At 41.1% G+C, this 21,201-nt stretch overlaps 1 protein-coding gene across 3 annotated transcripts in view; it reads right to left on the minus strand.

The window, feature by feature from the left end:
* Positions 1 to 20,217, minus strand: part of SRPK2 (SRSF protein kinase 2) — a 100,902-nt gene extending 80,685 nt beyond the window's left edge. For all 3 annotated transcript variants that reach the window (XR_008558166.1, XM_054726557.1, XM_054726556.1), the window contains exon 1: positions 20,150 to 20,217. Coding sequence is in view for 2 of the 3 variants with exons in the window: in XM_054726557.1 (XP_054582532.1) it covers positions 20,150 to 20,202 (53 nt within the window). In the remaining variant the exon portion in view is untranslated. The remainder of the gene's footprint in view (positions 1 to 20,149) is intronic.
* Between the last annotated feature and the right edge of the window lie 984 nt (positions 20,218 to 21,201).

A 21,201-nucleotide genomic window follows, 5' to 3' on the forward strand; every position in this document is an offset into this window, starting at 1 on the left:
AACTGGAAATTAAAGAAAACGCCCACTATCAATAAAATACAAATACAGTCTGTACTAACTGGTTCTGTCACAAAAAAAAACACCTAAATGACGTATAGTATACTGTTTTACAAAAAATAAACAAGCCTATTATACACACACACACACACACACACACACACACGAAAGCTTGAGAGGTTAGAGCTGTAAACATTCAGATATCTAGGATAACTCAAGGACATATTAAATACATTTATTTATGGTAAAAGGAAAGCATTCATAACGCATTTCTATGAAATCAAGCTTTCAGTTACTATAAAATTTAACTGCTATTTCTAACCATGTACCAATGGGAAAATGTGAACCTGAAGTCTCAACCTGGATGCCAGAAGCACATCTGTCATGTAAGCTGCAAGCTGCCCTAACAATAGGACCACCACTGCTCTCCCTGAGGTGGCCACAGCTGTGTGGGGATAGAGGGACAGGCTGACAGATGTGTTCCCAGGAGCCATTTCAGTAGGGTGAAATGGGGAGCAAGGGGAACTCCCTAGGCCAGTGATGGGCAACCTTTTGAGCTTGGTGTGTCAAAATTCGCCAAAAAACTGAGCATAACTCGGGTAGTGTGTCACTTTGAGGAAAAAACATTATTTCGCAAATGTTTCATCCTCAGGAGCAGCAAATGTTTCATCCTCGGCATGCGGCCGCCTCAGCGGCCGCGTGTCATCAAAAATGGCTACGCATGTCAGTGCTGACACGGGTGTCATAGGTTCGCCATCACTGCCCTAGGCACTGATGGGTAGACAACTGCTATTTTTTTGGCCTGTCCAATACTCATGCTCCCTTTCATCTTGAGACACTGCTACTCCCTGGACAATGGAAGGCTGGTTCAGGTCCTCACTGTAGTACACAGCCCAGGGCACAGAACCAAAGTTCACTCCTGAGCCCTGGAACCTTGAGAAGGTTGACTGTCATAGGGTGCAAGTTTATACCGGGCTGGTAGGAAGAGGCAAGAACAGAGGAGTTGCCCTGACCGCTGCCCCTTTCTAAGGTGTACCTCTAAATTCTTGCCAATCTAAAAGTCTCTAAATAGTCCTTACTATAGTGCCTTTAGCCTAAATTAGCTGCAGTTCATTTATGTGGCTTGCCACCAAAAACTCAAACTGCCACAGGCAACGTGGGGGTGGAGGAGGGAAGGCAGCAGAGGCACCAGCAGTCATGAGGAAGGGGTGGGATCTTCATCCCATTAGTAACCTTAAAGGCAATACTGGTAAGTATGACTAGATACTAACAAAAAAATGTTTATAAGCCAGCCTGGCCAGGTAACTCAGTTGGTTAGAGCATCAATCAGGGCACATACAAGCAGCAACTAATGAATGTAAAAATCTCCCTCCCTCCCTCCCTCCTTCCTTCTCTCCTGAACCAGTGACGGAGAAATGAAAAGGAATAATCACAACCAAACACCCAAATCACTGCCAGAACACAACCACAAATTCCAGCAGACCTTGTAGAAGAAGTACAGTCATCATTCTAGCAGCCTTGCAAATCCTTGCTCTCTTTTTAGCAGACATGCCCTTAACTGAAAGTAGAACATCCAGGCATGAGAGAGGCCTGGAGAAGGGGAAGCAGGAGAGGACCAGCAACAGCTTTCCCGCTTCCCCGGAGGGAAGAGGAGGGAAGACATATCCTTCAGGCCTTCAGGGGTGTGGGCAGAATCTATCTACCTGACAAACTGACTGCCAGAAATACTCTGAAGGCTGGCTATTTCGTCCTAAAAAATTTTATATGAAAAGATGAAGAGACTCTAAATTTAAAATAAGAAAACATGTTATATTCTCTGCAGAAACCATGTAACAACTAATGAAAGCAGAACTGAAGGGCCTTGCTCTACCTACCAGTGCGGGGCATATTTGCTCAACACTACCAACATGTGGGCCACATACTTCATCATTATGGGGCTGTTTCGTACACTGTAAGATGCTATCAGCATCCCACATCAGTAGCACACACCCCCCACCCCCCAGTTGTCACCATCAAAAATGTGTCCCAGCACTGACCAATTCACCCGGGCAAAATCATGCCCATTTGAGAACCGGCACACTAGTAGTGTTTTCTATTTGTAGGTTTTTAAAAAATATGTTCTTACTGATTTTTTGGAGACAGAAACAGAGAGAAGGAGAGAGAAAGGGAAACATCCATGTAAAAGTAGGCCCTGGCTGGTTGTTGCTCAATGGTTAGTGTCGGTTCCACACCAAAGGGTCTCAGGTTCCATTCCAGGTCAAGGGCAAGTACCTGGGTTTCAGATTCCCTCCTTGCCCTGGGTTGGGGTGCATGCTGGAGACAAACAGTCAATATGTCTCTCTCACATCGATGTTCTCTCTCTCTCTCTCTCTCTCTCTCCTTCCCTCCCTCCCACCCTCCCCCTCTCTGAAAAGCAATGGAAAAAATCCTCATGTGAGGATTAGTAAAGTAATATTATTCTTTACCCATTTAGTGAGTTGCCCGTGTTGCTTAACAAAATTCCCAGACCCTCTTGTCTCAGCGAGCAGGCACTTTTCCCACCAGTGAGTGCCACATTGAACAGTCAGGAAAAAGCTCCCCTCAAAGCCTCATGTATCAAGTCAAAGGGATGAGTCAGGGTACCTTGAAGTGCACAGGAAGTTGAGTAATGCTGATGTAATATTTCAACTGGTTATTATATCAAAACATCTAGAACTGTGCTGTCCAATACAGTAGCCACTGGCCACATGTGGGTACTGAGCAATTGAAATGTGGCTAGTCCCAACTGAGATAGTCTCTAACTATAAAATGTGTACTGAATTTCTAAGAAAAAATGCAAAATTATTAATAATTTCATATGTATTATGTTAAAATAATGTTCTAGATATAATAGAATATCTTGTTAAATTTTAATTCACCTGATTCTTTTTACTTTTATTATTGTGGCTACTAGAACACTCTGGAGGCTCACACTATACTCTGGATAGCACTACTCTAACCCCTTCAGATCCACCGATACCAAAGGAAAAGCTTGGCCTTAGAAATCGGAGACGCCTGGTCACACCAGTGATAATTATTTTTTCCAAGGCTTCTGCTACTAATCTGCTTCACATCAGTTATCGTCAACTCTCAAATCACTCAATTCATCCTAGTAAGATTCAATACAATGTAATGTCAAATGTTATAATCCCAATCACCGATTTTTGTTCATCCCATCCATCCTTGTTACTGCCTACCGCACAGGAGAAACGCAAGTAAATCTGTATTAGGGAAGATGTATGCGAGAGAACAATGCCACACCATCTTTAAGGCTGGCTTCTTCAAAGTGGTTTCTGGGAGCTTCTATAGTACTTCAAAGCCTGATTAAATATCAACCGTTTAAAAACCAAGAGATGACAGGTTATCTTACCAAGTACGTACTTATAAAATATATTTAATCAATCTTTAAGAAGTTATCTTATGTAAGAATTACTAAAAGCATTTAAGACGTCATAGCAGGAGAACCCACAAATATTTTTTACAAGGTGCCAACACAATTAAATGGTGAAAGACTAATCTTTTCATCTGTACTGGGAAAAATGCTTATCAGTATGCAAAAAACTAAAGTTGTAACCCTACCATATATCTATATCTATATCTATATCTATATCTATATCTATATCTATATCTATATCTATCTATATCTATATCTATATCTATATCTATATCTGTATCTATATCTGTATCTATGTCTATGTCTATGTCTATGTCTATGTCTATATCTATATCCACTGAATTGGTTTTTTTAAAATATATTTATTGACCTGAGAGAGAAGGGGGAGGTGGAGAGAGAAGGAGGGGGAGGAAGAGAGAGAGAGAGAGAGAGAGAGAGAGAGAGAGAGAGAGGGAAACAAACATTGACCTCCTGCTCCACCCATCCACGCATTCACTGGTTGACACCTGAAACCTTGGCTCATCAGGTCCATGCTCCAACCAACTAAGCACACACACATACTGATTCAAAATTAGTTCAAGACCTAAATAAAGGAAGAGAAACTATAAACCTTGCAGGAAAAAAAACACATAAGTAAATTTTCATCACTTTACAGGTTAGACAATGTTAGCTATGACACTAAAAGCATGAGCAATTTAAAAAGGTATAAACTAGTCCAGCCAGCTTGGCTCAGTGGTTGAGGGTTGATCCATGAACCAGGAGGTCATGGTTCGATTCCTGTTCTGGGAACATGCCTGGGTTGTGGGCTCGATCCCCAGTAGGGGGCATGCATGCGGCAGAGGATCAATGATTCTCTCTCTCATCATTGATGTTTTTATTTCTCCCTCCCTTTGCCTTCCTTTCTGACATCAATAAAGATATATTTAAAAATATAAAAATTAAAAATAAAGAAACAAAACTAGATTTGATCAAAATTATGAACTTTTGTGCTTCAAAGGGCATCATCAAGAAAGACTTCCTGGCCTCTGTGGATCACCCTTGAAAACATTACCTCCTGTGAACTAGGAGGCCATGGTTCAATTCCCAGTCAGGGCACATACCCAGTTTGTGGGCCTGATCCCAAGTGGGGGGCAGCCAATCAATGATTCTCTCTCATCACTGATGTTTCTATTTCTCTCTCATCTCCCTTCCTCCCTGAAATCAATAAAAATATTTTTAAAAAAAAGAAAGTAAAGATAGCCCACAGAATGGAAGAAAATATCTGCAAATCATACAACTTATAAGGGACTTGTATCTAGAATATAAAAAGAACTCTCACAATAATAAAAAACAAACCCATTTAAAATTTTTAAAAGGACTAAAATAGACATTTCTCCAAAGAAGATATACAAATGACCAATAAGCACATGAAAAGATGTTCAATATCATCAGTCATTTGGGAAATGGAAATCAGTGATGAGACACCACTGTCAAGGATGAAGAAGTTGGAACCCTCATACGTCACAGCAAGGTTTAATGTGACACTACTCTTTTGGAATATCTTGCAGTTCCTAAAAAGTTTGAATTTAAAGTTACCATATGACCCAATTCCACTTCTAGGTATACTAGAGGCCCAGTGCACGAAATTCGTGCACGGAGTGGGGTTGTCCCTCAGTCCAGCCTGTACCCTCTCCAATCTGGAACCCCTTGAGGGATGTCCAACTGCCCGTTTAGTCGGACATCCCTCTCACAATCCAGGACTGCTGGCTCCCAACTGCTTGCCTGCCTGCCTGCCTGATTGCCCCTAACCCCTCTGCCTGCCTGCCTGATCGCCCCTAATTGCTCCTCTGCTGGCCTGATCACCCCTAACCGCCTCTACCTTGCCCCACACCTGGGACCCAGAATTCGCTCCTCCAGCCGGCCGCAGGCACCCGGGACCTGGGCTTCCCTCCCTCTGGCCGGCCGCAGGCACCCAGGACCCAGGCCGGCTTCGCCCAGGCCAGCCGCAGCCGCAGGGGACCGTGGGTGGGCTACTTCACCTGGCCACAGCCGCAGGCACACGGGACTGTGGGGCGGGCGGCTTGTCCCTCTCCCGGGCTGCAGGTGCAGACGCAAGAGCCCAGGACCGCAGGGCGGGTGGCTTATCCTTCTCCTGGGCCGCAGCCCCAGCCGCTGGTGCCCGGGATCGTGAGGCGGGCAGCTTGTTCCTCTCCCAGGCCACAGGCCCAGGTGCAGGCGCAGCCGCTGGCGCCTGGGACCGCGGGGTGGGCAGCTTGTCTCCCGGGCTGCAGCCTGGCTGGTCCCCATTCCTCTCTCCCCAGTGTTGAGTGTCTGAGCAGTTACGGCATGATGGCGTGATGACTATTTGCATAATAGCTCTTTATTACAGAAGATGTTCAGAATAGGCAAATTTATAGAGACAGAGTAACTCAGTGCTTGCTTAGGGCTAGGGGTATGGGGATAAAGGAGAGAAACGGGAAGTGTCTATTAATAGGTACAGGGTTTCTTTAAGAGATAAAAATGTTCTAATGTGGTGAAGGTTACAAACCATCATGAACATACTAAAAAAAGCATTGTACACTTTAAACATGCAAGTTGTATGGTAGGTGGATTATACCTCAAAAGGCTGTTTTTAAAAAGCAAAAGCCTATACAACTGTGTTATTTTAATGTCCACTTTATACCTTTATAAAGTGTATGTTTCCAAGAAAAAAATAGCAATATCTACATTTAGATTTAAGAAATCTATATGCACAGAGTCTCCTTTACAACTGCCTCAACCATATTCACAGTGAAAGTAGTATGTAGTTCTGTAAAAAATAGACTGATAAACTAATTGACCAAAGTTTATACAAGTTTGGGAACATATTCTCAGGTAACAAGAAATATACCACCTCAGCTACTGGAATGAAAAATTTAGAAAGCGAAATTCCAACTAGTTGTTTATATTTTTCACAAAGACCTATATTTATTTTATCCCCCATAAAACACAACTAATCAATACCCCAAATCAGGCTAGCATAAAATTGCAATTTAAAAAAGGCCACAAAATATTTTTCGTTAAATATATATTACTAAGATTATTTTATCATTCTTATCTACTTCATACTGTATCTCTGGTATACACTTACTCTATCAAAAAAGGGAGGAAAACCTAAACAACCCTAACGAAATGCATGCATCATCGGCTCTAAATTGTCATGGCAGTCGAATGGGAGTTCTGATTCCCTTCCCACTGCTATTTCTTTCAAGCAGAGAAAGGGACACGTAAACTTCACATTTAGCAGGGGAAAATGTACTTTCCTTTATTAACAGCCTAAATGGCAATGACACAAGAAATTCATTCATTCAATTAATATTTAACCAAAATAAAAGAAAAGGAGTTCCAAATGAATCACTTCAGGTAGTATTCTAGGGACATTCATATAAACTAATTTCTTTTTATTTCTTCCACATGTCCACCACCTCATCTAGAACTCACTCTCTTTCTCCCTCTCTCCCTCTCTCCTTCCCCCCATCTTGGTGGTAAGTGTTAACCTCAGAAATATATAATCTTGGCATTTCTACTTAAGGATAGAATCAATTAATTAATATGTATTTCCTCTCAAAATAGCTTATCTGAAAAGGCTTGCTCTAACACTAGGTACAGCCATGCAACTAGGGAGGAAAAAGCCATAATGATTTATTGCATTCCTCTCTAATGAAAAGAGAATTTCCAAATTTTGTGTAAATCAAACCTAAATGTGAAGTGTCTGCTTGCAGTAGGCAGAATTCTAAAATGAACCCTAATGATCTTCGCCCTGTATAATTAACTCCCTGTTCTTCTTAGTGTGGGTAGACCAGACCCTGTGAATGTCATATCACTCTCATAATTATACTGTTATATGGCAAAAGGGCAGCTACACTGGGTGAGCCTGACCTAACCACATAAACCTTTTAAAAATAGAGGGTTTTCTCAGACTGGTGACAGAAGTCAAAGACATGTGCTCCGGCTGGCCTGGATGAAAGCAAACATCCATGTGTGAACTGCCCATTCATTAGGGCCACATAGCAAGTTGGCTCTAGGAGTGGGAACGGGCCCCAGACAATAGCTAAGGATAGCAAGGACTTTCTTTTTTCTTTTCTTTTTTTATGTATTTATTGATTTGATAGAGAGAGGAAGGGAGAAAGGAAGGTGAGGAGGGAGAAAAAGAAATAAAGTAAATTTGTTGTTCCCCTTATTTATGCATTCATTGGTTGCTTCTTTTATGTGCCCTTACCGAAGATGGAACCCACAACCTTGGTGTATGGGACAATGCTCTAACCAACTGAGCTACCAGGCCAGGGCTGGATAGCAAGGACTTTCATGAAAGAAATTAGATCTGTCGATGACAAGTGATCTTGGAAGACAGCTTTGAGCCCTAAATGAGAACTGTAGCATCCGCTATCAGCTTCATTTCTATCTAGTGAATAAGTAGCCACGCCGTGCAGCCCTAATTTCTGACCCACACAACTGTGAAATAATGGGTACTGGTTTAAGCTGCTAAATGTGTGGTAATTTATTACGCAGCAATAGAAAATAAATACAGATATCAAGTTCTCAGTAAGTAAAACAGTAGTTTGTGTTAAATTAGCAGATTCTGGCCTCAGCAGTGAGATCTCGGTTTGGGTTTTTAATAACTGAATTGGCCAGAGGAATTAAGAAGCTAGGTAATCAGGATTGAGACACAAATCTCTTTTGGGCACAAGAAGGTAAAAAAAATTTTTTTTAAGTATTCCCCAAATTCCAACAGAATGACAGGAATTTTAGACTTTCCTAGTTTCTAAAACTGCATTGTTTTTTAGAATATGGAACATAGCCAATTAAAAGTTAGTGAAGATGTAACTAAACCAGACATGCTTCCCAACTGATCTACATTTTAGACAATAAAGGAGCTGACTGCTTACTCTCCTAACAACACATATATGACATGGCTATATCTTATACCATTGGTACTGTTAATCCTCCTATATAATAAGAGGCTAATATGCAAATAGACCGAATGGCGGAACAACCAAACAAACGGTCGCTATTGGCGTGCACTGACCACCAGGGGGCATGCGCAGAACACTGCTGGCATCGGTTGCAGGAGGATGGTGGAGCAGGTGAGTGGGGGCACCAGACCAAGGCGGGGCACCAGTCGCTGTCACAGGGGTGAGTCTCTGGTAGTTACTGAAAATTCTTTGCTCCCACATGCCGTGGTCCCACCTGGCGCTCACACCTGCTGCAGGCGCCGGCCCCACTCACACCCGATCGCCCCTGAGGGCTTATCCACCTCCCCCTGCTCCTGAGAGGCGATCAGGGCAGCAGCCGCTGCTCGCACACACTGACGGCGCCGGCCCCATTCTCATCTGCTGCTGGCACCAGCCTCAATCGCTCTATGCCATCAGTGGATGTGAGTGGAGCCAGTGCCATCAGCATGTGGAAGCAGCAACAGTGGGAGTAGGGCTGCAGCAGACAGGGGACCGGAGGCCGTGGCGGGAAGGGCTAGGTGGGGGCACGCTGAGACCCGCCCCTGTGCCCACCACAGCTTCGCAGCCCACAGTTCCCTTTCAAGGTGCATGAATTCGTGCACTGGGCCCCTAGTACTTTATAAAATAGTTATGGAGACCCAGCAGCAAATGTTACTACTACTCAAGGGGAGAAAGAAAGATCGACAGAAAAGTTTAAACTAAAGAGCTCTAAGGCATGAAAATGACACCCACTGACTTCACAAACACTCAGAATAGTGTCTACTTAAATACCCGGAAGTGGACCAGGGCACAAAAGAGCACAGCACCAAGAGATGTAAAGAGGACAGAAATGCCACTAAACACAAAGCCCAGGAAACAAGGTGACCAGAAGCATGAAGGCCTCCAATTGCCTGATGCCTGGAGACAGTAAGACATTCAGCAGCAGTCAGTTCACAAAGGAATGACCCACAGTTTCAAGGAGTTTGGGCTCTATCCTGAAGGCAAGCAGAAGCTACTGAAATGCCATTTTAGGACCAGACTTGATTTCTGTAAAGAACATATGAAACTGTTGTGCAAAACGTGTAGAAAGGATATAAATAAGCCAGAAGCAGGGAAGCTAGTGAGGAGGCTAGGGAGGCGATAAAAGCCTGAACTCAGAGCCTGGTAGTTCATTTGCTGGAGGTGGGTGCTTGTCTTCTAGATTTGTGGTAGTGATATAGTGTTATCATTAATTAGGACAGAGAACAAAAGCAGGAGGAGGAGGAAGGGTTTTCAGAGAAAACATAACTTCTGTTTTAAGCTGATCTGAGTTTGAGGAGGATGTGGCACGCCCAGCAGTGTAGAAATACCGTGGATTGACTGCTCGATATATGGAATCTATAGCTGAAAAATAAAGGTTTGGGCTGCAAATACAAGCACGGTCATATGCAAGCAGCTGTTAGCCTTTCCAATCATGTTTGAGTGCCCAGGAGAAATGAGGAATGAAAGGGCCAAGGGCAGAGCCTCCTTCAGAGCCAAAGTACAAGGTTATTCAAGCCACCAACAAAATCTAGACTGCCTGGCTTAAGCTGCACAGGCAATGATTCATATGATAAACACCAATATCAATTCATGAATTTCAAATACAGGTTTTAGAGAAATACATGTATAAAACCTCATGTAAGCCAACCTTTTACGTTAGGATGAGACATACATATAAAAAGAACTAGTGCCTACCCCAAGTAGCTCAGTTGGTTTGAACATCGTACCGATACACCACAGTTGCAGGTTCAATCCCTAGTCAGGACACATACAAGAATCAACCAATGAATGCATAAATAAGTGGAACCACAAAACCCTTTTTCTTTCTCTCTTCCTTCCTCTTTCTCTCTCTCTCTGAAATCAGTAAGTAAATAAAAATTATTTTAAAGATGCTTTGGCCATAAAACAAAGATCTAGCAAACTAAGGACCATATGTGTTTCTATCTATCTAAAAGCTCTGTTTGTAGGCTATCAGAAGACAGATGGGTGCAGGTTATACTGCACAAAAAAAGAACTATTTACTGAGACCTCTATGTTGATGAAACTTCCTATAACCACTAATGATTGCCTCATGCTCCTCCGGAAATAATGCAAAATGTACCCCCCTCTGGACCAGGCTTCTGTAAACCTCCACAAATTTCAAATCTAAAAGCAACTATAATTATATAATTATATAATACAGTGACCACTGGCCAAATTAATTAAAACTAAATAAAACTTAAAATTCAGTTCTTCAGTCACTGTAGCCTCATTTCAAGAGCTCAACAGCCACAGGCAGCTGGTGGCTATGGTATGAGCAGTGCAGACACAGTTCATTTTTATAATCACAGAAAGTTCTATTGGATAGCACCGCTCAAGGCTATATTTTAGCAGCATTAACCTATTCGAGTATACCATTACTTTTAAAAATAAATAAGATTAACTGAAGACTTTCAAACATTTTTCTATACAGCTCACTATTGCAAGTTTTAAAGTAAGTTGTAAAATTATAAACAGGGGCTTGTGCAGGAGGCAACCAATCGATGACGTGTTTCTCTCACATCAATGTTTCTGTCTTTCCCTCTCTCTTCCACTCTCCCAAAAAATCAAAGGAAAAATATCCTCTGGTGAGGATTAACATCAACAACAAAAAAAGATAGTATGTCCCAAAGTGACTTACAGATTCAATTCACTACCTATCAAAATACCTGTTGGCTTCTTTACAGAAAAAGACAAGCCATTCCTAAAATTCGTGTGGAAATGCCAAGGCCCAGAATTGCCAAAACAATCTTGAAAAAGAAAAAAATTGGAAAACTCACACTTCCTGACTTCAAAACTTACTACAAAGCTACAGTAATCAAGACAATGTGGTACTGCATAGGATGGGCATAGAGATCAATGGGAATTGAAGATCCAGAAATAAATGCTCACACACACTACCGTCAACAGATTTTTTTTGACAATGGTGCCAAGGCCATTCAGTGGGAAAAGAATAGTGTTTTCAACAAATGGTAATGGTACAACTTAATATCCACATACAGAAGAATAAAACTGGACTCTTAATTAAGACCATACACATAAATTTGTAGTAGTTCACAGACCTAAATGTTAAAAGCTAAAACTATATATACCAGAAAACATGTACACCATTAGCCATCAGAAAAATAAAATATCAAAACCATAATGAGATACCACTTCACACCCACTAGGATGGCAATAATAAAAAAGACAGGTAAGTTTTGGCAAGGACATGGAAAAATTAGAATGCTTATACACTGCTTATGAAAAAGAAAAATGGTGCAATCATTTTGGAAAACTTGAGATAGTGTCTCAAAGGGTTAAACAGTTACCAACAATTCCACTATAAAATCTATAACCAAGAGAAATGAAAACATATACCAAAATAAAAACTTGTACATAAATGTTCATAGCATTTAGCCATAATAGCCAAAAGTAGAAACAATCCAAATTCCCATTAACTAAGGGATCCATATATATAAAAGGCTAAGAGACCAACCATACGTACATCTGACTGTCCGACCAATCAACCAGTACATATGATGCGCACCGGCAATTAAAAAATAAACGTTGACTCGCACATGTGTGATACATATAAAGCTCCCATCAAATTTCTTAATAGTATTACTCCTTCTGGAATGCCATGTCATAAGTTAAAATTGAAGTAGGTGCAATCATCATGCTACTGAGAAATGTTAATATTAAGTGGGGTCTTTGTAATGGTACTAGATTTATTATCAAAAGACTGCAACCTAACATAATCGAAGCTGAAGTATTAACAGGATCTGTGGAAGGGAGAGGTTGTTCTGATTCCAAGAATTGATTTGTCCCCATCTGACACTGGCCTCACATTTAAATTAATTCGAAGACAGTTTCCTGTGATGCCAGCATTTGCAATGACTATTAATAAATCACAAGGACAAACTCTAGACAGAGTAGGAATAGTCCTACCTGAACCCGTTTTCAGACATGGTCAGTTATATGTTGCTTTCTCTCAAGTTCGAAGAGCATGTGACATTAAAATGGTAAATACTTCATCACAAAGGAAATTAGTCAAGCACTCTAAAAGTGTTTTTACTCTTTTTTTAAAAAAAATATTTCTTTATTGATTTCAGAGAGGAAGGGAGAAGGAGAGAGAGAAATATCAGTCATGTGAGAGAACCACCGGTCGGCCCCCTCCTGCATGCCCCCCACTGGGGATCGAGACCGCAACCTAGGCATGTGCCCCTGGCTGGAATCGAACCTGGGACCCTTCAGTCCGCAGGCTGACGCTCTATCCACTGAGCCAAGCCGGCCAGGGAAAAAGTGTTTTTACTCTTAATGTGTGGTATACAGGGAGATATTAGAATAAGTTTAATCAATTTATCAGTCATGTTTTTATCAGTTGTTTTTATATCATGTTTTTGTTGTATTTATATCATGTTTTTGTTGTTTTTATATCATGTTTTTGTTGTTTTTATATCATGCCTTTGTTGTTGTTATATCATGTTATTATTTATTTTTAATATATTTTATTGATTTTTACAGAGAGGAAGGGAGAGGGATAGAGCCAGGAACATCGATGAGATGAGAAAGAAACATCAATCAGCTGCCTCCTGCACACCCCCACGGGGGATGTGCCCACAACCAAGGTACGTGCCCTTGACCAGAATTGAACCTGGAACCCTTCAGTCCACAGGCCGACGCTCTATCCACTGAGCCAAACCAGTTAGGGCCATGTTATTATTTATTAATCAATTTATATATTATTTCCATATACATTTTACTAATTTTCTTTCATCTCTGACACTTCTATTATAAAGAAAGAGTGAATAGTGACATTAATATATTTCTTCTAGTTAATTTCCTTTCAATGTGCATGAATCCATGCACCAGGCTACTAGTCCTATATAATAAAAGCCTAATATGCTAAGTGTCCGACCATTTGTTCCACCGTTCAACCAGTCACTATGATGCTTGCTGACCACCAGGGGGCAGACGCTCTGACTGGTAGGTTAGCTTGCTGCTGGGTCCAGCCGATGGGGACTGGGCGAGATGGCCAGACACGCCCTGGAGCTCTCCACGGTCCCTCCCCTGCTGGCTAACCTCCCGTGGTCCCTCCCCAGCCAGCTGACCCCCATCAGGACTGGGTGAGATGGGCCAGACACGCCTTGGACAAATCCGTGCGCCGGGCTGGTTTTGGCCTGACCCCTGCAGGCCAGGCCAAAGGACCCCACCGGTGCACGAAGCCGTGCACCGGGCCTCTAGTATATAAATAAAAAGGTGGCCAATCCATATTACGGAATATTACTCAACAATGAAAATAAAAAGTAATGAAGTACTGACAGATGCTACAACATGGATGATCCTTGAAAATATTATGGTAAATCAAAGAAGCCACTAAAGATCATACTATATGATTCTATTACACTATATAATTCCCAGAATAGGCAAAAAGCTGATTAATAGATGCTTATAGCTAAGAGGGTGGGAAGAAATGGAGGTGACTATTTGGGTGTACAGAATTCCTTTTGCGGGTCATGAAAATATTCTAAAATTAGGTAGTTGGTGAGGGCTGCACAACTATGTATGTATACTGAAAAAAAACCTGTGAATTGTACATTTAAATGGGTAAATTATACGAAATTGGATTTTTTGTCAATTAAGTTGTTACACAAAAGAGGCAGTTCTCTATGTATTAATATAAAGGATATACCACCAATGAATACAAAGACACAGAGCATTTGTGTATGGCACGTATCATTTGTTTTACAGACACACAAAACATGTGCATCATGTTCATAGCGTATCTCTAGGGAGCAGTAAGAAAACTAACAATAATAGCGCTCTTCAGGAAAACAAACTCAATGACTGGTGATCATACTTTTTAAATTTAGTACCATGTGTATGAGTACTGAAATAACCTAATTTCTAAAGACAGAAAAGGAAAATGAGAGAAAATACCTGCTGGGAAAGTGGCTCCTATCTATAACCCCCAAACCCCATCTCCCACAGCACTTAGGGAGAATTTACTAAAGAACAACAAAGTAAACTGTCTAGGACCGCAAGTTTCAATTTTTTTCATCTCATGGCAAACAAACTACTAAAATTCTGCAGCAGACCAAAAATATAATTTTTGCTGATCTGACAAAAAATTAGATATAATTTTTGATTCATTCACACTGGGCACCTACTGTTCTGTTGTCTTTTTGTTTTATTTTCTTTTGTTATGTTAATATTAACCCAGGGATATTTTTTTCCCATTGACTTTTAGAGAGCAGAAGGGAGGGGGAGAGACAGAGAGAGAAACATCAATGTGAGAGACACATTGATTGGTTGCCTCCCACACAAACCCACAGACTGAAGGGTCGCAGGAATCGAACCCACAACCCTTCAGTCTGTGGGCCAACACTCCAACCACAGAGCCAAACGGGCTAGGGCTGTTGTCATTTTTTGGTCTGACAATCTAAGGCAGTGGTCGGCATCATTAGTCAACAGAGCCAAATATCAACAGTACAACAATTGAAATTCCTTTTGAGAGCCGAAAACCGACTTCTGCGCATGGGCCACGAAGTTTCAATCGCACTGTATGTGAGCGCCCGCACGTGGTATTTTGTGGAAGAGCCACACTCAAGGGGCCAAAGAGCCACATGTGGCTCGCAAGCTGCAGTTTGCCAACCACTGATCTAAGAGAAAAGAGGTCAGTGCCCCTCACTAAATAGTCAGGTACTGAATCTTTTTTAAAATTCTTGGGGCACACTGGTTGAAAATCGCTGGCCTAGGATATAACAAGACACACCTAACTTTATTTTTGGGTCTAGAGAGCTAGAATAAAAGTCAAAATACAAACAACATGCAAATTTCTAGTAGAAAGGCTATGAGTTAGGTTTGAATACTAGTTCCGTCGCTTAAAAATCCATGAAAACTCCAGCCAGTGACAACTTCTTTGGGCCTCTAGTAAAACTCAAGAGTATGATGTGCACGTGGTAGGCAGTCAATAAAGGTTAATCCTCATCTTTCCATCCTGGTGTGGTTACAATGAATCTGTTTCCTCAGGGCTCCAATTATGACCAATGAGTATACCATAATAGATCACACATAATACGGCCAGACCTCTGGCTCTCTCTGGCCTTCTGAGTGTCAACATCATTCCTAACTCCCAACCCTCTGTTTCTAAACCCACCTATTTTAGCTAAGAAATTTAAGTTTCACAAGGATCTCTATGTTCATTATCACCTATTTCCCATAAGGCAATATGACAACATGGGTGGTACTGCTGTTAAACATCTTTGAAGAAAAGTATATCTAATATGGATTTTTAAAAACTTAACAAGAAAGTAGATTGCTTAATAAAATTTCTCTAATAATGTATGACTTGTTCTAACGAGGTCTTTTTTTGACAAGCCCAAAGTTAAGCCCAGTCTTCAAAGAATTTCTTGTGAACTAGGGTTTCACACAAAGGGTGTTACACAACAAAACTGTTCCCATCTTAACAAAACTTGTAATTGCTGGCACAGAGTTTTGGTCACCTGAAGATTTATTATTCCTCTGCAACATATTCTGCCTCTTTGAAACTTTCAAATTTCATTCATCCATATTCTTAAATTTTATTTTATTTTTTAACTGATTATTTTTGTTGTTGTTAATCCTTACCTGAGGATATTTTCCCATTAGTTTTTAGGGAGAGTGGAAGAGAGGAAAGACAAAGAGAAACATCGATGTGAGAGAAACACATCAATTGGTTGCCTCCTGCACAAACCCCGATCAGAGCTTGGGCCGGGGAGCAGCCTGCAACGAAGGTACATGCCCTTGACCAGAATCAAATCCAGGACCCTTTGGTATGCAGGCCGACATTCTATCCACTGAGCCAAACCAGTTAGGGCCATATTCTTAAATTTTAAACAGCTTAATTTTTTTGAGATTGTTGTTTCAATGAGCACTAATGCCCACCTTATTATACGACTTGTGTACATAGTTTTTCAAAGAAGCTGAAATACATTAGTATTATTCTTTTAAGAGTGGCTATTTTCAGAGATTGGTGGCTACCTGCAGAGACATTAGGAAAACATTTTCTAAGGAAATGAGAAAGGTTCTGGAAGCACCAAATCCAATCCCAATGAGGGTGAGCTCAAGAGTAAGATGAGAGCAGGTTAGAGTCCAAGTAAGTGAATTGGTGTCCAAGGACAGGCTCCACTAAGGCACCAGACACCCAGGGCCAACCAGGGAGTCAGACTTGTACCTCAGATGGAGAAGAAGGGAAAATCTGCCCTAAGAATTTTCTAACTCAAGCTTCCCCTCAAGCAGAGTTAGCATTTGAATTTATTATGGTTTTACATATAATAATGAGAACTACCCCCCCGCCCCCGCAAGCCAAGAAATTAATTTAAGTGTTTCTGGGCCACTTCCAACCCACAGATCCTGGAAGAAGTAAAAGCAAACCCTCTTAGGAGAAATACACTCTCAATCAGACAGAGCTCCTTGGGAATCTAAGCAGTTGAGAGCAGGCAAATGTGATTTAACCATTTTTTCATATCACCAAATAAACAAGGAAACTTCACCCTCTGAGCAAGTCCCAAGAAATTAATAAGCAGCAAAAATATCGGTTAAAAATCCATGAAAACTCCAGCCAGTGACAACTTCTTTGGGCCTCTAGTAAAACTCAAGAGTGTGATATGCATGTGGTAGGCAGTCAGTAAAGGTACTAGTATTATGAAATATAGACTATAAAATAAATGATAACTTTGATAGAAATGAAAACTGAAGCCTGAGCAAGAAAAAAAAGACTTAAAATGTGTTGATTAGACAACAAATAAGAGACTGTAAGATTGATCTGAAGAAATCATCTAGGATGCAGCACAGAAGGATAAAGAGGTGAAAATATGAAAAGAAAAAAAAAAGATTGAGAACTGAAATAGAGAATGAGATTTACTATAGCCAAGAACTGCCAAGAATTGATGAAAAACATGTGTCTCAAATTCTGAGATCATGAAATATGCCAGATAAAGAGAAATACTCAGTACAGTAAAACTGAAGAACTCCAAAGTAAATAGAAAAAACAGGGGGTGGGGGAGAGAACAACCGGGTTTTTCTATACAAGAATGACAATCACACTATCACTGGGCCTCTCAAAAGAAAGAATGAAAGTCGAACAATTGGAGTTTAAAATCACTATAGTACTGAGGACCTATAACTGATACTCTCAGCTATATATCTGGCTAAGGAAAATACATACACATTAAGCAAATAAAAATACTTTAAAACCAACAAAAACTTAAGTTTACCATTCACAGACTTCTTCTGAATTTCTTGTAAACTTTTTTATGTTTCTTTATAAACTATATTTCAGGAAGACAGAAAATGATTAAGAAGGTCTAAATTATAAGAGAAAATAGTGATTCATAACAAACCGGTCAACATAAGTAAATCAGAACAAACACTGCATGAGTAGCTCCAGCTGGCAATAAATACACTATTTAAAATAACAATATTTGTAAAAGCAAACTCTTCAATATAAGTACTATTCTGAGCACTCTACTCATATTAACTCAACTCCTCAGACAACTGTGAGGTAAGTACTATTGTTGACCCCATTTTCACAGATGAGGATAATGAGGAACAGGAGTGAATAACATGTTCAAACTCACACACCTAGAGAGTGGAGAGCCAGAAGGAAGCTTGCCCTACTAGACAGCAATTGGAAGCAGTGAAATACTTCTGAGACCCAACATTCCCATGGGACTAAGTCTCCGGCTGCACTAGCACTCAGTGGAGAGCAGGGTAGGTGGTAGACGGCAGACAATGGAAGTGAGTTTGAAAAAGAAACATTTAGGAAGCACACCCACTGACATGAGAGGACTCCTCTGTGGGGCTTGTATCTACTTCAGACTTCTCCGATCATAGAGTGTGATTCACTAAGCCTGAGAGAAGGCCCAGAATCTGCATGTTTGATAAGCACCCCAGGAGATTCTCATGCAGGAGTCCAAAGCCTATGCTTTAAGAAACATTACTATTATATGCATTGTTCTATACCATCCTATCCTACATAATAAAACCCTAATATGTAAATCAACCAAAAGGCAGAACGACCAGTCACTATGATGCGCACTGACCACCAGGGGGCAGACGCTCAACGCAGGAGCTGCCCCCTGGTGGTCAGTGTGCTCCCCCTGTGGGAGCGCCACTCAGCCAGAAGCTGAGCTCACAGGTGGTGAGCGCAGTGGCTGTGGCGGAAACCATTCCCACCTCCACGGCAGCACTAAGAAACAGCGAGCCGAATGGTAAGGAGCAGCGAGGAGGTGGGCAGTAAGGAGCGAGGGGTCTCGGACTGCGAGAGGGCGCAGGCCGGGCTGAGGGACCCCCGCCCACACCCCTGCCCCTCACCCACGTGCACAAAATTCGTGCACCTGGCCTCTAGTTTTACATATAAGAGACTTGAGCATCCTCAGATTTTGGTATCCACGGGGTCCTGGAACCAATCCCCCGATACTGAGAAATGACTCTACATGCACATGTAACCACTATAACCATTACATACAAGTCCTTAAATGTAATTTTTATTTGACTTTAACGAGCTTTTAAAACAAGAAAAATCATGATCATGTAGAGCTCACATATTACGTGTCGAAAAAATCTTTAGACAATGTGCCAGTTTCAAGCTTTCCAAAAAATTATGGTAAAAAGGATAAACTGTAGTTAAACAATGTATTAACTATTCAACAATAACAAGAAAACAAATAATAAATACAATATGAATGAAGGCAAAAGCATTGTGCTGAGTAAAAGAAGTCAAACACGAATGTCTACACAGTATATGTGTCCATTTAAAAAAGGCAAAGCTGCCCTGGCTGGTGTGGCCCAGTGGGCTGAGCATCATCCTATGCACAGAAAGGTCACCAATTCAATTCCCAGTCAGAGAGCACACGCCCATGTTTCGGGTTCGGTCCCCGATCAGGGTGCATATGGAAGGCAATGAATCGATATTTCTCTTTTTCATTGATGTTTCTCTCATCAATGTTTCTTTCTCTCTCTCTCTCCCACCTCCTCCCTTCCTCTCTCTCTAAAATAAATGAAAACTTTAAAAGGAAAAAAACGGCAAAACTACAGTGATCAATGGTTGCCAGGTGCTAAGGAGTGGGCGGAGGGTACTGACTATAAGGGAACTTTGGGTGCTGATCAAATGTTACCTTGTGATTGTGATTACACCAGGTATGTGTAGTCACAACTCATGGAACTGTATACTTAAAATTGGTGAATTTTTATTTATGTAAATTATAAGTTAATAAATCTAACTCAAAAAATGACCATTATAGCCACTAGTGAGTTTTTCCCTGTGAGCTGTTCTTAATACATGCTGTCATCATACTCCAATTGGTTAAGGTCCAATACTTTTAACTATCTAATATAAAACCCTGCAGCCCTGACAGGTTTGGCTCAGTGGATAGAGTGCCAGCCTGCGGACTGAGGGGTCCCAGGTTTGATTCTGGTCAGGGGCATGTGCCTTAGTTGCAGGCATGTCCCCGGTAGAGGGTGTGCAGGGGGCAGCTGATAGATGTTTCTCTCTCATCGATATTTCTGGCTTTCTATCCCTCTCCCTTCCTCTCTGTAAAAAAATCAATAAAATATTTTTTAAAAAAAACACCTGCAAACCCCTCCTCAAATCATTGATAATATAACACATGAAAAATTCAGTCCTGATCTTTATGGCCTAGTTTTAAACTACATACTACCTTTCAAGGGCAGTACTGAACAGATGATAAGACAAAAGCTTTAGAACAGAACATAAAAAGAGCCTTACCTAAGGTGGAAGAGAAATTCAGAGCCTATGTTGGTGCTGAGACTAGCACCCATGAAACACAATACTGCAAATTACTCTTTCACTCACAGATGACACAATACTGCCAGAGCAAGTTTATCTGCCAACTTAAGACTGTCCTGAAACACCAAGTCCATCTCTCTGGCAGGGCCAGGGACCAAAGTAATCTACCAGCCTGAGTATCCCACCAATTTCTGTACAAGAGAACTCAGAGACTCACATTCTCTCCTTTCTCTGTGTCATAAATTTTATGATTCTACCCTACAGTTCCAAATTCTGCTTCAGTACCCAAGTACAGAGATAGTGTTTACCAAACACTATTTTAATTGCTAAAATGAGTAAAATATGGGTCTTCATTCATGGAACCAGGGGTCCAACAGATTAGATCAGAGAGGTATGCAAATGATAGAAAACAAGGCAGACAGTAGCTTGAAAACACTACTTCCTTAATTAACTCAACATTTATTTTAGGTATACAGTTTCTGGCACTGTTATAAGACAACGGGATACAATGACAAGAAAAAAACACGCAGAAAGGCGGAAATGTTCTCTCTGACTAATTGAGTTCCAAGAAATGCTTGCTTAGAGAAAGGGACAACTGAGGTTAATCTATGAGTAAGAAAAAGTTCTATCTGGGAAAGGGCTTTTGAAGCAAGAGGAACTGAATGAATGAGCACAGGCATGGCAGCTGGAAAGGGCTTGTCCAGTGTTGCTGACCTATACAAGGTAGATCAGGAGAATATTGGCAGAAATACCAGGAAAAAAAGGTTGGGACCAGATTTGTACACCCTTGAATGAAAAATTTGGAATTTGTTTCTGGCAGGATACAAAATGCCATGGAAAATTTAAATTTTAGAAGCCATGACACAACAGTTCTTAAAAAGGACTATATATTGTAATCATATAGAAGCTTTTTTTAAAAAAACAACAACATGAGATTCTGACTCAGTAGGTCTGGAATGTAGCTTGGGCACATGGCACTAGGAGATTGATACACACCCATGGTTAAGAATCAAGGCTGTAAGAAGGGAGTC

The sequence above is a fragment of the Eptesicus fuscus genome, chromosome 14 (assembly GCF_027574615.1).
Source record: "Eptesicus fuscus isolate TK198812 chromosome 14, DD_ASM_mEF_20220401, whole genome shotgun sequence".
NCBI lineage: Eukaryota > Metazoa > Chordata > Mammalia > Chiroptera > Vespertilionidae > Eptesicus > Eptesicus fuscus.